This window comes from Ostrinia nubilalis, chromosome 25, assembly GCF_963855985.1.
Source record: "Ostrinia nubilalis chromosome 25, ilOstNubi1.1, whole genome shotgun sequence".
NCBI classification, from domain to species: Eukaryota; Metazoa; Arthropoda; class Insecta; order Lepidoptera; family Crambidae; genus Ostrinia; species Ostrinia nubilalis.
In genome coordinates, this window is record NC_087112.1 from 3,983,933 (window position 1) to 4,002,234 (window position 18,302).

Consider the following 18,302-nt stretch of genomic DNA (forward strand, 5'->3'; position numbering starts at 1 on the left):
TCCTTCTGCGAACATTATCGACGCGGTGGATCTATATTTTGTGTTGTACAGACGGCACATCGAGTTTAGCCTACACTGGTATTTTATCTTAGTTATTGTTGACTGTACTTATACTTGTTTCGGGTGTAGTGCTTGTGTTATATGTGATCAGTGATACAAAGTTTCTTTATAGCGTTTCGGTGTCTGTGGTTCTGTTTGAAAAGTATTTTAAATATTTTCTTTGGTAGGTATTCGAAAAGTATTCGAAAGTCATCATAAAGTTCTCGAATGGCGTCCATGAACCGGAAAACGTATTTTGTGTGCCTAATTGTTTGGCAAGCTTCATACTTGGTGGATCAATGATCTATTGAAGATCGCGCGAGCACCTGAGTGCGGGCACGGTTATAATATCATAAGTATTACCGTGGTGCGGGTAGGATCGCTGTGCTACTTACCATTTGTGGAGGCTTTCAGTGAATGTCTTTAAGTTGAGACAAAAGATTCTAAACTCCCTTGTCGGTTTCTTTGTATTTTTAATACGTTAATCTCCTTAACATCCAGTGCCTACCTCATTGCATCAGTAAATGCAATAGCAGCTCTAAAACTGCAAGTTTACGCCCTATAAACTGATGAAACGCATAAAATATACGTACTTAGGGTGGCCATATTCCTCTCACATTATTGGGAAAATGCGTACCTACATACATAGTGTCAGACGTGTCAGTGCATTCTGTCCACTGCTTGATGTTAAAAGAGCATAATCTCATAATCTACCGCCTTTTAAATGGCTCCTTATTTTTCAAATCAAATCATTTATTCGGTACTTAGGCCCTTTCCAGGGCGCTTGTATACTTCCCAGATATAGCTTTCTCTGCCACTACTTAGATAGACAAATGGTTTATTTGCAAAACACATTGACACACAAGAAGCAAAAAGTAAGATTAATAAACACACAGGAGTAGCAGGAAAGATATAGTACATTACAAATAACTAATTGTACCTTATGTGTTCCTTTTCTTTCTGTTTCTTTTTATGTGGTGTACAATAAAGAGTATTTATTATTATTATCTCTTTATTCATTTTCCTTCTTATTTTTAATATTTTTTTTTTACAATGTAAATTATAAAAAAATATTATTATTATTATTACAAAGAGAAAGAAAGAAAATCCTGCGCGCTAAGGTATAAGTGTGCCGCAGCGATGCAAAAAAGCAGAGAGCTCAGTGTAGACACTGCTCTGAAATGAGCAGAACACTGATTTTCAGCTCTTGCTTGAAAAAAAAAGAAGGAAAAAAAATAAGGAAGACGCACGAGAATGGTAGAGAATAAGGTGGTGAAAATGTTGTACTATTGTAAACCTACATAAATATCAGAAATTAGGGAAATATAATAACTATAACTATTGTTCTTATATGGTTTATACATACATACTATCTGGCTATGAAAAGGCGGCGGTAGTTTGTAAACGTATTCACATCGGCTCCCCAGTTATAAGCGATTTTAAAATAGTTAACAGTATATTTTTAATATCTATTTCATCAAAAATTATTCATCACACGTCGCCTGATAACATATACTGGAGTGAAAGCTGCTCAATGTGTGTTTAGTAAAATACGTGCACATGCCTGCCGGTGACTATCTCTAACGTTCACTTCACTAAAAACTCAAATAACACTATCATGGACAACCTTGGTAGCATCGTGGAAACACAACAAGCACTGGAGCAGTCACTCATGAAGAGGATGACTGAATTCGAAGCACATCTCCGAGCCACAAAGGTGTCATCCCCGGCGCAATCAGAGAATCTGAAGACACTTGCTCGCGAGTTCTACACGTTCCGAGATCACACAATGGGAGTTGTAGACCTGCTAAGACGGCAAATCCAGGAGGTCAGCAGGGCCGTGGACAGCATCGAGGCGAGGCACCGGCGCAAGTTCATCCTAATCACTGGTGTGCCAGATCTTGACAGTGAAAACCTGATGTCATCCACTCTTTCGGTACTGAGGGATAACCTCGAACTCCCAGACATCACTTCGGCCTCCATCACATGGCTGAAAATGATGATGACGATGAATATAATATAATATCTATACTTATAATAAATCTGTAGAGAGGTCAATTCTGTACATGAAATATATTTTCAAAATAACTATCAGGGGGTGATTAGTGATCGATACTGACTGATGCCAAAAATGCAATCAGTAAAATTTTTGTCTGTCTGTCTGTCTGTATGTTCCTTATAGAAACAAAAACTACTTTAAAACTTGGTACAATTATTCTTCATACTCCTGGGCAGGTTATAGGATACTTAGGAATTCCCACGGGAACGGGCATTAGCGGGAAAATCCTTTTGTATGAAAAATCTAAACCGCTTAAGTTGGACGCTTGAAATTTGGCAAGCAGGTACCTTAGTAAACTTAAAGCTTAGTTATAACAGGATATTGCAAAATTCTTACGGGAACGGGAGTTAGCGGGAAAAAACATTTGTATGAAAAAATCTAAACCGCGTAAGTTAGACGCTTAAAATTTGGCATGCAGGTACCTTAGTAAACTTAAAGCTTAGTTACAACAGGATATTGCAAAATTCCCACGGGAACTGGAATTAGCGGGAAATTCCTTTTGTATGACTGACTCACTGACATACCCACGCACAGCCTAAACGGCTAAACGTAGGCACTTGAAATTTATAAGGGACGTAGCTTAGGTACCGTAGAGGTGCACTAAGAAAGGAATTCCCGAAATTCCCACAGGAACAGGAACTACCGGGAAAATCCTTTTGTATGAAAAATCTAAACCGCTTAAGTTAGACGCTTGAAATTTGGCATGCAGGTCCCTTAGTAAACTTAAAGCTTAGTTACAACAGGATATTGCGAAATTCCAACGGGAATGGGAGTTAGTGGGAAAAAACATTTGTATGAAAAAATCTAAACCGCGTAAGATAGATGAAGGGGGTAAAACGGGATCCACGCGTACGAAGTCGCGGGCGGCCGCTAGTTTTTACATAAATAACAAATACAAAATAATGAGGCATTCAGTGTGCAGGTGTATGACAATGAATGATATACCCACATCTATGTTTATGATTAATAACAATAATAAGATAATGAAATCATATCCACTCAAGCCACCACAGGCTAACTCCGCCTCCCAGGCACAAGTGCTTTAGGCAACTTAATCCGCGTCATTTCCTTTTGTGCATCAAGTATAATTGTTTTAAATTTTGATTTAAAGGTGTTCTTACAATGAATGCGTCTAAGAGGGGGGGGGGGGCAAGTCATTCCAACACCTAGTTGCCTGGTGGCGGAAACTGCCCGCGAGAGCGACAGTTTTATGTTTATGTACAGCCAATTATGTTTATGTACTTCGCGATAGTATGACTGGTGTTGAGAAGAAGTGGCGGAATAAATTTAAAAAATATTTTTCTTTGGGACCATGGGGTCCAAGCGCTCGTTCCTTTTATAAGGAACTGGCAAAGAGGCTCACCGAGGTGACCGGTGATCAAAAGGCTGGCAGCTATTTTGGTCAGAGAATTAGCCTGGCCATTCAACGTGGCAATGCTGCCAGCCTTTTGGGCACCATTCCTGACTGCGGCGCTGGGGGTGAAGTATTTTTTATTTTGTAAATAGTTTTTATCATTAGTAATTTTTAAATTATAGTTTTAAGTCATTTTAAGTTAATGTATTATTATAACATTTATTCTCTGATAAAAAAATAAATGTTTATCTATACAAAAAATCGTTGTGTAGAAGATGATGTTATTTTAAATAATCCTCACAAATATGAGGAGTCAAACAAAGTAAAAATGTCTAAACTTGTTCAAGTATAGGACTATGAAACTGGACTGAGTGACTGAACCCATTACATAAATCTTTTGTCACTTGACAATACTAAATCAGTGTGAGCTACTGCCGATCCAATTCATAAGAAGAGGATGAATAAAAGTCTCCTCTTCTGGTATGATTCTGGTTACCCTATTCCCTATAGATTCGCTGGATGGCTATCAAGCCCCGTTCCCCAGGTCATAAAACAGCTATGAAACACATAGTTTCAGTCTGAAAAGTGGATCAGTAAAGATATAATGATGATATCCGGAACAAAATTATATCTATATACAGGGTGTTTGGTAAATGGGTATATGAGCCGACACTAGCCTATGTTAACATGGGCATATAAATGATATGGTGAAGTCAGAAATTTGATATCATCATTTTATTTTTTTAAATTTTCATACAAAATAAATTTTATAAATTCCGATTTGTATAAAAATTAAAATAGTTAAAATGAAGATATCAATTTTCTGACTTCACCATACCATTTATATGCCCATGTTAACATGGGCTAGTGTCGGCTCATATACCCATTTACCAAACACCCTGTATATAAAAGAAAGTCGTGTTAGTAACTCCACTTATAACTCAAGAACGGCTGAACCGATTTAGCTGAAAATTGTCAGGGAGGTAGTTTAGACCCAGGAGAAGGACATAGGATACTTTTTATCCCGTTCGAAATTAAAAAAAAAAAAGTCTGCTTATTTATTGCCATTAAGGCGGAACAAAGTTCGCCGGGTCAGCTAGTTGTTTATATATGAAGAAAAGGCCTTATTTTCTCACAATGTACATTCCTGAAAAACGCACGAATGACTTAAACGTCGTCCATAAAAAATAGTTTTATTTAAATTCTCCATTCACAAAGCCATTCATCTATTAGGTATTATGTTAGTAAATCATGAAGAAGAGAGTCCTAGAAGGTTCATTGTTTATAGTGTCACTTTCATTAACCACACCACGCGTTTTAAAGTTTTTCCAGTTTTCGTCAAACTGGTTTAATCTCTATCATAGTTTTTCAAACAGATCCACTCCATAATTAGTGAATAAAGTGATGACAATCCTGAAACCATGCTGATCACCGGAGCCCTACTCCTGACCAGACACAGCTTACTGCATCGGGTAAGTATCTTTACTCAGTATAAAACAAAGTCGCTCCCGTTGGTCTGTGCGCTTAGATCTTTTAAACTACGCATCGGATTGAATGCAGTTTTGAGCAATAGATAGGTAATTCAAGAGCAAGGTTTATAGCATAGCACTACGAAGCCGGGGCGGGTCGCTAGTTTAGAATAAGCTTTAAAGTTTAAGGCCTGTGGCACTGTAGCATATCAAGGTAAACATTATGGTATCATAATGTGGTTGTAACTGGAGTTATTTTGAAGCAGGTTTATTGTATGTCGCAAACGTGTGAAATATTTAATTTCCTAAGCCTTTGTATTGCAATACAATAAGTACTCATTATACTATGGTAATATTATACTTTTCACATATTTCTGGCAACTTTGTCTATGGTATTAAATTTTAAAAGTAGTTGACTGACAGCAGATATCGAGTGAGAAAAAAATCCCGAGAAAACTTGGAGAAAACGGCGAAAAAAATACAAGTTTCTCGCCACAAACCTCTGTGTGCCTCCGTGTAACAAACTAAGAGCAAGTTTTTAAGCAGGTGAGTTTCTTTCATCATCTTTTAGATGTGTGTTATGAAACGAAATGTCAGTTACATTCAGTATCACCAGTGGTGGGTTAGAGGTAGTTAGAGGTGGCTTATAGGGGTGGTGGAGGCCACTGGCGGGGTTTTACCCGCGTGTCTGGTAAAAGTACATTATAATACCTACTCTGTTAGCAAGCGGTCAGATAAGTTAAATTAATGTTTATTTTGCCCCCTTTTATTTATGTATTGTTTTATTGAATAGAGTTGGTAAAAGTAGATAAGTAAGTTGTTTTTTTTATTTGATTAATTTAGGAACTATCAATGATGTGGAATTTTAATTTCTTAGAGTATCAGAGAGGTAGAGGCAGAAGAGCATTCTAAATGCGGATACTTACCTACGCATAATCGATGAAATAATTCCTTTACATTATCAATAGTTTCATGCACAATGCGTTTTTCTTACTAGAATAAGTATGTATGGGAAAGTTAATTTATTTAAATTATCCACAACGGCCTGCATTTCACCTGATGGAAATTAGTTTAGAGTTCTTAACCATCCTTTTTGATTACACCAGAAATCGAACCCCATACCGAATACGATTAAGCGAATGATAGAAGCACACCAATGCGCCATTGGGTCGTCCTTTTGGACAATCAATTGAATGCGAAAATCTAAGCCTACTCGTTTATTTAAGGACACTGAAAAACATTTCTACGTTAAAGAGACTATCTTAGCTAGTCTTGGGAAATACAATGTTATTATCTTTTAATTTGTGATTCTATCGTCTGCGTGCTCTTTTATGCAAAACAATTACTAAAGTAAACAGGTTTTACTCAATAACGTTCACCCAAAACGTTCCAAACAGCGCTAAACGCTAAACAGTGTTTGTATTATCCGCTTTGTTCCGCGTTCTAAAGCCGATCCGTCGAGCGTTAAGTCACAGTGTACTGGCACAATCGCTCATGCCATCCATTTGTTGCCGCAGCCGCCCGCCATCGATGCAGCCACGCCCCAAATATCTATCGCTCACCGATAACTTCGCTACACATCGAAATCTCCGACCTACTACACTCAAAAACGCATCATCAAACTCCTCAATGGTCAACAAATCGAACCGTTAGCGGATTACACGCGCGGAGAGGGGAGCGGGGCGATGAGCGAAGAGGACGGCGATATATAGCAGCGAGAGCGAGCGCGGGAGCGAAGAGGGGCGGCAGTTGCCGAGCGACGCTCGCTCGACCCGCTTGTCGCTCGCGCTCGCAATGAAAACCAAAGTGAAGGGTATGCGCTCCAAAAATATGGACAAGTTAATAGCCGCTGTCCAAGCCAGAGAATGTTTGTGGGACAAAAGCTACAGAGGACACAGGAATAGGTTCAAACTGGAGCGGTATTGGAACGAGGTGGCGGCAGAAGTGGGAACGACGAGTGAGTTTTGTTTTTGTTTGCGGCCATATTGTTGGCGGGCTGTGCGCATGTACTAGCGATTCCGCTTCCTCACGTTGAATTCGATAATCGCGTTGTTTGTCTGAGACGCGGCCGGGATATAGCGTAATGATACGCTGTTTTGCCAACGGTGTGACAGCGATTTTATCGACTGACGCCGATTGTTTACTCTACAACTAAAATAGTTTTCATTCCGTAACGAGTTATGTAAACTTGTTTGCATTTCGTATTGCAAGGGAGAGAGGAAACGTAGATATAACAAATTAGCATTTTGATAAAAAGGGAAAACCAAATCTTTTACGTATTGTTTTGAATCTAGACGACTTTTCTTATTGGAAGTTACACAGTACTTATTATTATTCTGTGGTTACACTCTGAGGATTTTTAAAATTTACTTTTGATGACTTTTAATACAGAGTTTATATGTTACTTTTGAATTACAAATCTGGTGTTTTTATTATCAATCTCAACTTTCAGGTCTAAACTGCCGAAAGCGATGGAAGAATTTGAAGGATCAATGTCGGAAAGAGATGAAAAAGAACCCAAACGAGTCAGAATGGCCGCACTTCCAGAAGCTCAAGTTTATCCACAACCAGTTCTTGATGGAGGATGAGGAAGGTGATGAGGACACCACAGATGAGGTGTTCAACGCTTTGGACGACTCGATAAAGACTCCAAAACTTGGGTATACCATGAGGAAGAAGTTACTGATGAACAAACGACGGACGATCGAGGTGGATTCGAACAAGTTGATCGAACTGGTTAAGGTTCGGGAGATTATCTGGAACAGGCAACTGAAGGGCCACCATAACTGGTACAAACTGGATGAGAGCTGGAAGGAAATTGCGCAGGAATTGTCAGTTACACGTAAGTATATTATTTTTCTACTTTTCGTAAATAAGTTTTTGTGAGTAAACGTCCAGTTCTTTATATTTTGTCGGCCGTTTAGTGTAGTGGTTCAGAACGGACTACTATTCCGAGAGGTCCCGGGTTCGATTCCCGGCCGGGCAGAAATTGAAATGATGAATTTTAATTTCTGTGACGGGTCTGGGTGTTACTAATGTATAATATCACACTTATTTATACTTAAAAAGTATACAAGTAGTATATCCGTTGAGCTAGCACCCATAACAGCTTACTTTGGGGCTAAATAGCGCTGTGCGAATTGTCCAAAGATATTTATTATAAAAATAAAAGAAAACATTGGAGGCAAAAGGATGAGGCTCAGCATAAGCGAGGTCAGCCATTCCCTTCCCTGCGCTGATTTTCACTAAGTAAAGTAACATTAATGGTTTGTAATTTAATTATTACTAGCTTTCCGCCCGCGGCTTCGCCCGCGTCAAATTTTTTCTGTCACAGAAAAACTTTATCGCGCGCGTCCCTGTTTCAAAAACCGGGATAAAAACTACCCTATGTCCTTTCCCGGGACTCAAACTATCTCTATGCCAAATTTCATCAAAATCGGTTCAGTGGTTTAGGCGTGAAAGCAAGACAGACAGACAGGCAGAGTTACTTTCGCATTTATAATATTAGTATATTATCAAAGACCTACGTTCAAAATACACCTCCTTAATTCCAGGTGACGAAGCCCGCCTCAAATGGAAATACATCCGAGACCAAGCGCGAAAGGAGGTCAGGAAACAGGACTCCGAGTGGGAGTACCTTCCCAAGCTCCAGTTCCTCACCAACCAGTTCAACGATTACGAAGGCAACGAAGCCCAGGACGACGGGTATCCTGAACCTGACTTCGATGCTGACCAGGGCAGTAGCTACTACAATATTGAGCCACCAATACCTGAACCGGAACCCCCTGAACCGCTCCCTGAGCCAGCTAGAGATGAAGAATTCGACGAGTTTGATACAAAACCGATCATCTTAGAGACTGACTTTTATGATGATGATGATGAGGCGCAGAGAAGTGCTGATGTGCCTGAAGCCAGTGATAATGCGAGCAAAGATGAGGATGTAGGGTTCTTCAGCAGTCTATTGCCACACGTTAAGAAGTTAGGTCCGGCTAAAAAGCTTATGCTGAGGATGAAAATTCAGGAATTAGTGTACAACACTGTGTACAGTGAGACGTAGATTTAACCCTTTGGTGGTGTTGAATTTTTAATTATTGAGATGCAAAAAGGTTCAAAACGAATGAAAGTCTTAAGCTGGTTTTTTAATAACAGAGGAAGTTGATATCACAATTTTATTACATTTTAAGTTTTACTTTGCTTTATTTTAAACTTTTAAAACATCACATTGCATGCTTTATGGCGATCAAGTCACGCAATTCTAAGACTGGATAAAATTATTGACTGATTTATTAAAATTGTTTTAAAGCCGCGTTTTTATATATTAAATTGTATATTTTGATTTTAACTTAATAACAAACACTCAAGTTGTGCATTTTATTCAATAATTAAGTTTGTAAGCATCACAAAAGTATTAAAAGATATTATATTCAGGATTTGTTGTAATTTTTAGCCTATTAGTATATTTTAATCCTAGCTGTTATTTATTAGTTTATGTTACTCTGCTATCACATTTTAATGAAGGTTGATAACACTCATAGATAGTCAATAGGCGTTGATTTGAAATTGTAAATGATTAGTCTGTGGATAGGCGAACAAGTCCTATCCGCATTAGTTCCATTGTCTAGTTCCATCATGGAACTACTGCGCATTTTTTTTGCACTAGGAACAACTACAAGTGACGTCAAAGATGTTGTTGACAGATAAAAATTACTTATTTAATGTCAATTGATTTGTGATGTAGGTACCTAATGTACTTGTAAACTGCCTCAGTATGCCTGGTTAGTGTTTTGAATAACTAATCAGATTTCATTACATATTTCCAGTTCTATTCTCCGCTCCGCAACCACTGCCAAATTGTATAGAAAAAAATTCGTCCGCCGTCACATCTCCGCTCAGCTCTGCTCCTCCATGGTGGAAATCAGCAGGGTGTCGATTAGCTTGAAAAATGTGCGTTGTTTATTGCATTTTTTTAATCAAAGCATACAGCAAGCGTCACATGAGAGAAATTGAGTTTTCTTCTGGCATTGTACAAAGTAATCACTTGGTAATTGTCTGTACTCGCGTTAAGAATTTTAACATTTTAACAAATTCTGGATGGATTTTAAAATATCGCATTTTATTTTTTGACAATCCGGGCTTGCACGGTTTATAGAATTTGGCACTACGATTATTTTGTTATCGCTAATTTATTGTTGTCTTCTACAACAGCTACAGTCCGTAAAGGACAAGTCAAGTTTGATGTGCGCTCATTTCGAAAGTAGCCTTACAGATTGATCAGAAAGCAATGTAAAAATAAATCCAATGCCTTTCAATAAATATTTACGCGTCGATTGAGTGAATCAGACACGTTAAAATTAAATATCCTGCTTTCGATATACCTAAATACTGTTGTGAGTATAGAAATGAGGGCAATCGTTTTTATACTTAACAGTTGGCACTACTAGCGAGTGACAGGACCTTACCCTACAGTGGCGCCAACTTGTGAGCACTAAAACGATCATAGCTCCCCTTAAAGGCTGTTTTACATGTGTTATGTAGGTAACTTAATTTTAAGTGATCAAATTGCATCGTAACTAAATTTTAGTCTATGTCCAAACGTCACTTGTTTTGCTTGTCAAAATATGTCAAGTGACAAGCCGCGCCCACCATCTTACCCGAATAATTAAGTTAAAATTTAGTTACCTACTTAAATACTTGATACGTGTAAATAATCCTTTACTATATTTGACCAGTGATAAAATTAAATAATGTCATCACAAGCTATGTAAACCGTAAACCTTTATCTTTAAGTATTTAAAGATAAAGGTTTAATTTTATCACTGGTATGTAAGTAAATAATTCAATGGTATAATATTGAGAGGTCAATGACAATATTCACCTGTTCCATTTAAGGGTTAAGTTAAGACCCAAATGAATAAAAAATGTTCAAGTTATTTATGGTGTTTTTATGATTTTTTATATCTATCCCTTATCCTTTTTAAGACAGTATTATGCTACATTTTGAAATTAGTTTTAAGGTTTAAACCTATGTCTAAATGAATAAGGCTAAGAAACGAAAATGTTGGCCCGTCTGGCCCAGCGATCAGGATTCAAATACCATTGGGGGCAAATTTAGAGTGCAAAATAATCTTCAAAAATCTTCTAATGATCGAAAACACACGTTTTTCGTGTCTTGTACAATCGAGTTCTTATTGTAAAGCAAAATCATGATCTCTTATTCCAACTACCTACATTACCACAGAAGACACAAGTGTTTTTCATATAAGATCATTTCATCTACGAAGACGCGCCCCACCAATATTTGGTCGAGGGAAGCACGCGGTGCGGGGAGTTTGATCCGAGCAATCCGAGCGTCATTATTGTAGTGTGCGTATGCACTCATGGATATAGCGTGTACCAATAACACTCAAACATTAGCGGAAGAATGGTGGGGCGCGTCTTCGTGGATTAATCGATCTACATACTACTAATACCGTAGGAGAACCAGAGTGACTGACATAGCCCGCAGAATCGCTAAAATCAAGTGGCAGTGGGCGGGGCACATAGCTCGAAGAGCTGATGGCCGCTGGGGCAGGAAAGTTCTTGAGTGGCGACCACGAGCCGGAAGACGTAGCGTGGGCAGGCCTCCCACTAGGTGGACCGACGATCTGGTGAAGGTCGCGGGAGGTACCTGGATGCGAGCGGCGCAGGACCGGTCTTTGTGGAAATCCTTGGGGGAGGCCTTTGTCCAGCAGTGGACGTCTTTCGGCTGAAACGAACGAACGAACGAACTACTAATACAGATTTTCCCAACCCATTCAACTTACTCATTGAGCTTCACAGAAGCAGTATTATGAACTAATCGCGAGTGCGCCAGTGTATTTTGAGACCGCCCTGTAAACAATAACACTGGGCGGGCGGCTCAAGTCAAAACAGTCAATAATGATGTAATAAGCCAAAAACGTCTGTATTCAGGTCGGCTTGTTGAACCAGTTGTTTGGGATAAAGATGCGTAATGTTACAAGATAAAAAGAAATGAGAAATCGCTTCCCAGCGACAAGACAGCGTTTAAAAAGATTTGTATTTTTTCTACAAGTCAGATATGTGTGACCGGCAGTAATGATAGTAATTTTCTAGACTTTTCAGCAATTTTCTTTGTTAACACCCATAGCTGGGCATTAACTCGTTAATCCGTTAATCGTTAATTAACGAAGTTAACATTTCTATTAACGGATTAACTTTTAAGTTATCTTTAAAAAATGTTAACGGACTCGTTAACTTCCGTTAAATTTTCCTAAGTCCGTTAATCGTTAATCCAGTACCTACTATTTACCAAAAAGATACAGCAGGCACGCTGAAAAACGCTAGAAAAACGCGTTCTGACAAGTACGTTTGGGCTTCCAGAACTTCCAGAACCCAAAACAACAGTTTTTGTAACCAGATCACTAACGACACTTGTTAGTATGTGTGGGACAACTCTTGCAACTGAATTTAAGACCAGTTTTCCTCAACCGATTGAGCTGAAATTTGGTATACTTATGTAAGTATGATGACAATGCAATGTTATGGTACCACTGAGCTGATCTGATGATGGAGTCATGAGGTGGCCATAGGAACTCCTAAATGAAACGGCGGCATCGCATCGAATTTGGGTTCGTTGGATTTGTCTTTTCGAGCACTTTAGTACTAGATGATGTCCAGGGTCTTGATGATGGAGTCAGGAGGTGGCCATAGGAATTCCTAAACGAAACGATGGAAACTTATCGAGTTTGGGTTTGCTGGATTTGTCTTTTCGAGCACTTTGGTGCTAAATTGTATTGCAATTTAGAGATGGGCCGAAAAGTCGCCGACTAGTCGGGAAATCCGACTATTCGGCATCATTTGCAGTCGGCCGACTAGTGACGATTATTCGGCAAAATATGCCGATTATAATCGGCGCATTACAAAATTAAATATGTGAATGAAATAAAACTCATAATCACCAAGATGATTATCAGATACACCAAGGGCGTTTATCTAAACCACTTTTGACTGCAAAAATCAGTCAAAAGTGGTTTCACCTGATTTAAAATTTTGGCAGTCCGTCTAAATTCATACAAAGTTAAAATTAATTAAAAATACCAGGAAATCATCACTAATGTGTAAAGTTTATGCAATTAGTCCATATAAAAATTATGTCACTTTTTTTTTGGGGAAAAAATGCATGGAATTGCATAGGTACCTACCCTGAGGGGAAGTGGTAGATTATGTGGGGCTCCTCTCATCGGAAGGATGAGGAATACCCACATAAATAATCCCTGAGCTCCGTCGATCGCCTTAGTGTGAAGAACTATGGGAATCCGGACAAAGCATTCAACTATCCGACGGTGGTGGTAGTCTGTGCAATGCAGGCTCTGAGATTGAGATACTACTAAAAAGTGTAAAATAAAATTATAATAATTAAAAAACTTTTTTGAAAACAAGCTTTTATTCTGAAATGCAGTTGTAACTAAAACTGTGCAATGCAGGCGGGGGTACTCCCACGCCCTCAGCTCGCTGACCATCACCGTGGAGGGTGGAGAGGAATCAGTGGGCCTAGGATGCGCACCGCGATAAGCGGTTATCACGCCATTGTATCAATTTTTCCCATACATTTTGACGTCGATAAAAATATCACGGCGCGCATCCTAGCCCAGCAGGAGGCGATCATATTGTCACCTCCCCTGACCCCTCTGCCGTCGAAAATTATGACATCTACCTTAGGTACTGCTACTAGGTGATTATAATTTTTTCTCATATTAAAGAAATCTTATTTTTCAAGAAGTTATAATATATCTGTTAAGAAATCTAGATATTCTTATTTCTTTGAGAAATCTAGATTATTATTCTTCTGACAAATAGGTATTAGAATGATCGGCATTGCCGATTAGTCGACCGAATAATCGGCAATTTGAAAACCGATTAGTCGGCTAGTCGATTAGTCGGCAAAGACCATAGTCGGCCCATCACTAAGTAATTGAACCAAGGCTCTGAGATTGAGATACTACTAAAAAGTGTAAAATAAAATTATAATAATTATAAAACTTTTTTTTAAAAACAAGCTTTTATTATGAAATGCAGTTGTACTAAAACGAAAAAAATAATTGTACTTATGCAAGGTTCAAATAATTTCGAAAGCTTGTATCGCGCATGGAATTTATTCCTCTTTTATGTTTGCGCTACAAGCTTTCGAAATTATTTGAACCTTGCATAAGTACAATTATTTTTTTCGTTTTTGTACAACTGCATTATGTATGCATACAATAATTTTTTCGTTTTAATATCATGTGTTAACGGATTAACGATTAACGTTAACTTGCGTTAAATCTTGCGAAATGTAACGTTTTAACGTTTAACGAAGTTAATTTTTTTATTAACGGTTTAACGATTAACGAAGTTAACTATTTGATTAACGGTGCCCAGCTATGTTAACACCTCTGTATTCGGTGTTAGAAGATCAATCCCTAGTCCGAAGTCTATCTTTTATAGGATTCAACCACTTAATGCTTATTCCATGCTTTATAGATCAACATCATCATCAGCCTATAGAAGTCCACGCTGTCTTAAGCCCCCAATATTGCACCTTTTACAAAATTAAATACTCATTATATTATTATGATTTTACCCTTTCTTCTTGTCGCATTTAGCTTCTGCCAGTCGCGGTCTGTGCCAGAAGTACCTAACTGTTAATATTTATTGTTAAAAAGAACATAAAAAGCGTTAAAAAGAAATGTCTATCAAAATCAGACCACATGAATGGCATTGGAGCTCCCATTGTTTACGTTAATGTTAATAGCAAAAGAGTTTGAAAGTAAACAAAGACTGTTCAAATAAATCTAATGTTTTAGAATCGCCGCAAAATGCTTTACAGCGGTCCCGCGTAACACCGGATACACACTTCAGGCGTTTTATGAAGCGCTTTAACAGCTATTGTAAACGTTTTGAAGTTTTAGCGGTCGGTCCGCTTACAGATAAAACGGGTAAAAATGCTGTTTTCTTTTACATTTTAAATGAACTTTCTTATGTGAAATCTTGATCTTTTCTTTGACAACGTTTTTCGTAATAATAATCATTATTGATTTTGGCAAATATCAGTCGTTAAGCCTCTCCTTATTAGCGCGATATTTCGCTTTTTTTAACCATTGCCAAGTGCTGAATGGCCGCGGTACTATCGGTCACACAGTTCCAGCTACCCTTCCGTTTTTTCTCCCGCTCTCATCAAATGGCGATTCTTTGCAATAGAACGAGACGACATGACCGGAAATAAGTAGCTGGAACTGTGGCCGCCATTATTTTGACCAAGGTGTAGTTTGTTATGGTATGGCTTGTAGAGTTAGAAGCTTGGCTCTACATTTGTGATAACTTTTTTTTAAATTATAAGTACGATTTCGCCTTTACAGCATTTTACATGAAAATGCTTTCGGTCAGATTCTTTACTGTTGTGATTTTGAGAATGTAGCTTCAATTTAGATTTAAAAAACTTCCAAAGTCACCTACTAAGATTTCAAACACCAATAAAATAGATCTTGCGAATTCATTAAGCAAACCTATTTCAAATGCCTCTGCCACATTAAATCAAGCAATTTTACTCTCCATAACATTGATTTAAGGGAAACAATTACAGTTACAAATGATAAGTGTTCCTAGTCCACTACATTCCAGGAACTATTGTAAATCGGTTAACGCAAACACGCGAAAATGTGCGTAGGCGCACGCCACACGTTCAGCACAGGAAGTTTTACTTACCACGATAAATTGGTTCGATCGATCTTGATGGAAATCCGAAATAACTATCGACAAAAGCTCTAGGGAAATCAGAATCGATTAGTAGATTTTTACAAAATATTGTAAGCTTTTAACCGTTTAAGCTAAGTAGATCACTTAGTTGTGAAATCACTTGCTTCAGACCAGAAATCTGGGGTTCGATTTCCAGTAGGGGCAAAGTTTTCTGATCGTTTGTTGGGGCTTGTTCTAAGCCTGGCTAGCTTACCATCACCTTAAGTCATGTTCCGGCATTGGATGGTGAATTCCTCTGTGGTTCAGGATTCCAGGTGAAGCTCGCTACTTTACTACCTTCGGCCTGATCATCACTTTCCATCAGAAGTGACATGCAGGTCAAGAATTTCCTCGTTGTGGATAAAAAAAAATTTCATACGAAGAAATTTTCCACAACATTTTTAAAGAAAATAATTTAACCAGAACGGTTTCATAAAATCTATTGTCTCGGAGCAGTAGTAGGGATAATACTGCGACGTGTAAAAGTGCTTTTTACCCAAATGTCCCAGCCTACTTGCAAAAATAAAATGAGTTTTATGAGTTTTAACCATCTTGGCTTTCAATAAAAACATATTCAAAATTCAACGGGGAATTAATTCATAACCCAAAATAATGCAATCAAGGCGCCATCAATCCCCCTACCTCCTAAACCTATCAACAAATGAGTGCAATTCTCAGAATTCGATTCCCGCCCGAGCCATTATGCGGTTTCGCTAACGATCGATGCATTTATATATTTATTCAAAGGTCGTTCACCTTGGTCCATACATAGACGCGCATTACATGTGGCACTGACTCGCGCATTTGTTAATGTAATTTGGAGGATTGGTGATGCTGACAGGAGTGTTGTAGGAATTATTTTAACGCTATAGTGTATCGCGGTGGAGCATTATGCACCGCCAGTTAATTGAGGAATTTTAAACTGTTATAAGGCTGTAGAAATACTTATTATGGAAACAGATTTTGTCAATTAGAATAGAATAGAATAGAATAGAAAAGGTTTATTGACACAGTAAAAAAAGACACAAGACAAAAAAAAAACAACAAAAACACATAATATGTACATATTATTATGTGTTTTTGTTGGTTTTGTCAGTCGACAGCACATCAAGCTATACATTTTCGTTGCAAAGTCGCCCCTATCGCAACTACGTAAGATACCACAGTGTTTACGTTGACGTGCTGTTGACCGTACCTAGGCTATTAAAACAAGAGGTGAGAAAAAACTGTGCCAATAGGCACCCGCTCAGCATTTATCGTGACATGCTCAAAAGGGCAAGTCACGAAGCTGGTCTTCCGCGGACGCCCTTGCTTATTGCTTATTAAGCAATTAATCATATAAGTGAAAAAAAGTTAGTATTTTTTTGCACAAATTACTGAATAGTCCCGTTAACCCCTCTTACTAAGCTAAATGCTGGTGTTACAAATGGGTTCACCACAATAGTCGAGCGGCGGGGTTTGAACCAGTGTTCCTCGGATGTCGATTCTTCCTGCTGAATGTGTACGTTAGTTATAGTAGTATTTCTTCTATTTATATGTCTTACATTTCCCACCCCCGCATTGCCTGCAATAGTTGCAGTTAGCGATGCAACTGCATTAAAATACTATACAATTCCATCTGTTATTATAAATCGGTTCCCAGATCGTTACACTTCATTGACTACTGATTGTTTTACGTTCTTTGGCGGTGGTTCAACCAGAACTGAGATATGGGGAATTTTGAGAATTTCGTACTTTATTCAATGTGTTTTGTATCACTTTAGGAAATCATCCGTGCGGTACAGGAGCACATTAATCCGTTTGGATACGAGACTATTTCCATCTCACGTTCTTCCTGTGCCCAGGATAGGTCCCGATCTTAGGATAGGTTTCTGTCGTGGAAACAGTGTTTTTTTTAAAAGACAATTATGAATCGTATTCTTTAAGAATAGTCAACTCGCCCCAAATGTAGGAACAAATCTTCACTGTAAGGTCACTGACTGACTCACTCACTCATCACGAAATCTCAGAAACTACAAGTGGAGTCTCAAATTTTGCATGGGGGTTGCTTTTAAAACGTAGGTGCTTACTAAGACAGGATTTTGCAAAATTCAACCCATAAGGGGTTAAAACGGAATCCACGCGTACGAAGTTGCGAGCGGCCGCTAGTACCCTATGTAGTTATGTCAATCGAATCTGTACTTTCCCAAAGTAATTGGAATTCCATCTGCTTATTACGATACTCCCTGTATTATTCATTGGATCCAACTCTTGTAAATAAGGAATATCTAAAGACCTTCCCCGAATCCGTTCTGATCAGAATTACGATGAGGGTGGCTTTATTTTGTGATTTACATAATATTTTGGGTAAAATGGAATGATGCACATCTACATGTTAAGTTTGTTTAAAAAAAATACCTTTCAGGAGGAGAAAGAGGCATTTCATACATGATAATAGATTTGCTTGCAGAATTGCTAAAATCAAGTGGCAGTGGGCGGGGCACATAGCTCGTAGAGACGATGGCCGTTGGGGCAGGAAAGTTCTCGAGTGGCGACCACGGGCTGGAAGACGTAGCGTGGGCAGGCCTCCTACTAGGTGGACCGACGATCTGGTGAAGGTCGCGGGAAGAGC

At 38.5% G+C, this 18,302-nt stretch overlaps 2 protein-coding genes across 3 annotated transcripts in view; one reads left to right on the forward strand and one right to left on the reverse strand.

Annotated features, from left to right (window-relative positions):
- Positions 1-18,302, reverse strand: part of LOC135084146 (uncharacterized) — a 57,201-nt gene that overhangs the window by 19,638 nt on the left and 19,261 nt on the right. The window lies entirely within an intron of this gene.
- LOC135084282 (uncharacterized) lies at positions 6,656-10,495 on the forward strand. The gene is made up of 3 exons (XM_063979072.1): positions 6,656-6,878; positions 7,374-7,763; positions 8,476-10,495. The coding sequence occupies exons 1-3, from the start codon at positions 6,716-6,718 to the stop codon at positions 8,976-8,978; spliced, it is 1,056 nt and encodes a 351-aa protein (XP_063835142.1). The 5' UTR covers positions 6,656-6,715; the 3' UTR covers positions 8,979-10,495.

Bases quoted from the DNA above. Each gene is read 5' to 3' on its own strand.
- LOC135084282 (XM_063979072.1), top strand. From the start codon at position 6,716: ATGAAAACCAAAGTGAAGGGTATGCGCTCCAAAAATATGGACAAGTTA. The intron at 6,879-7,373 runs GTGAGTTTTGTT...CTCAACTTTCAG, and splicing joins GGCAGAAGTGGGAACGACGA to GTCTAAACTGCCGAAAGCGA. The intron at 7,764-8,475 runs GTAAGTATATTA...CCTTAATTCCAG, and splicing joins GCAGGAATTGTCAGTTACAC to GTGACGAAGCCCGCCTCAAA.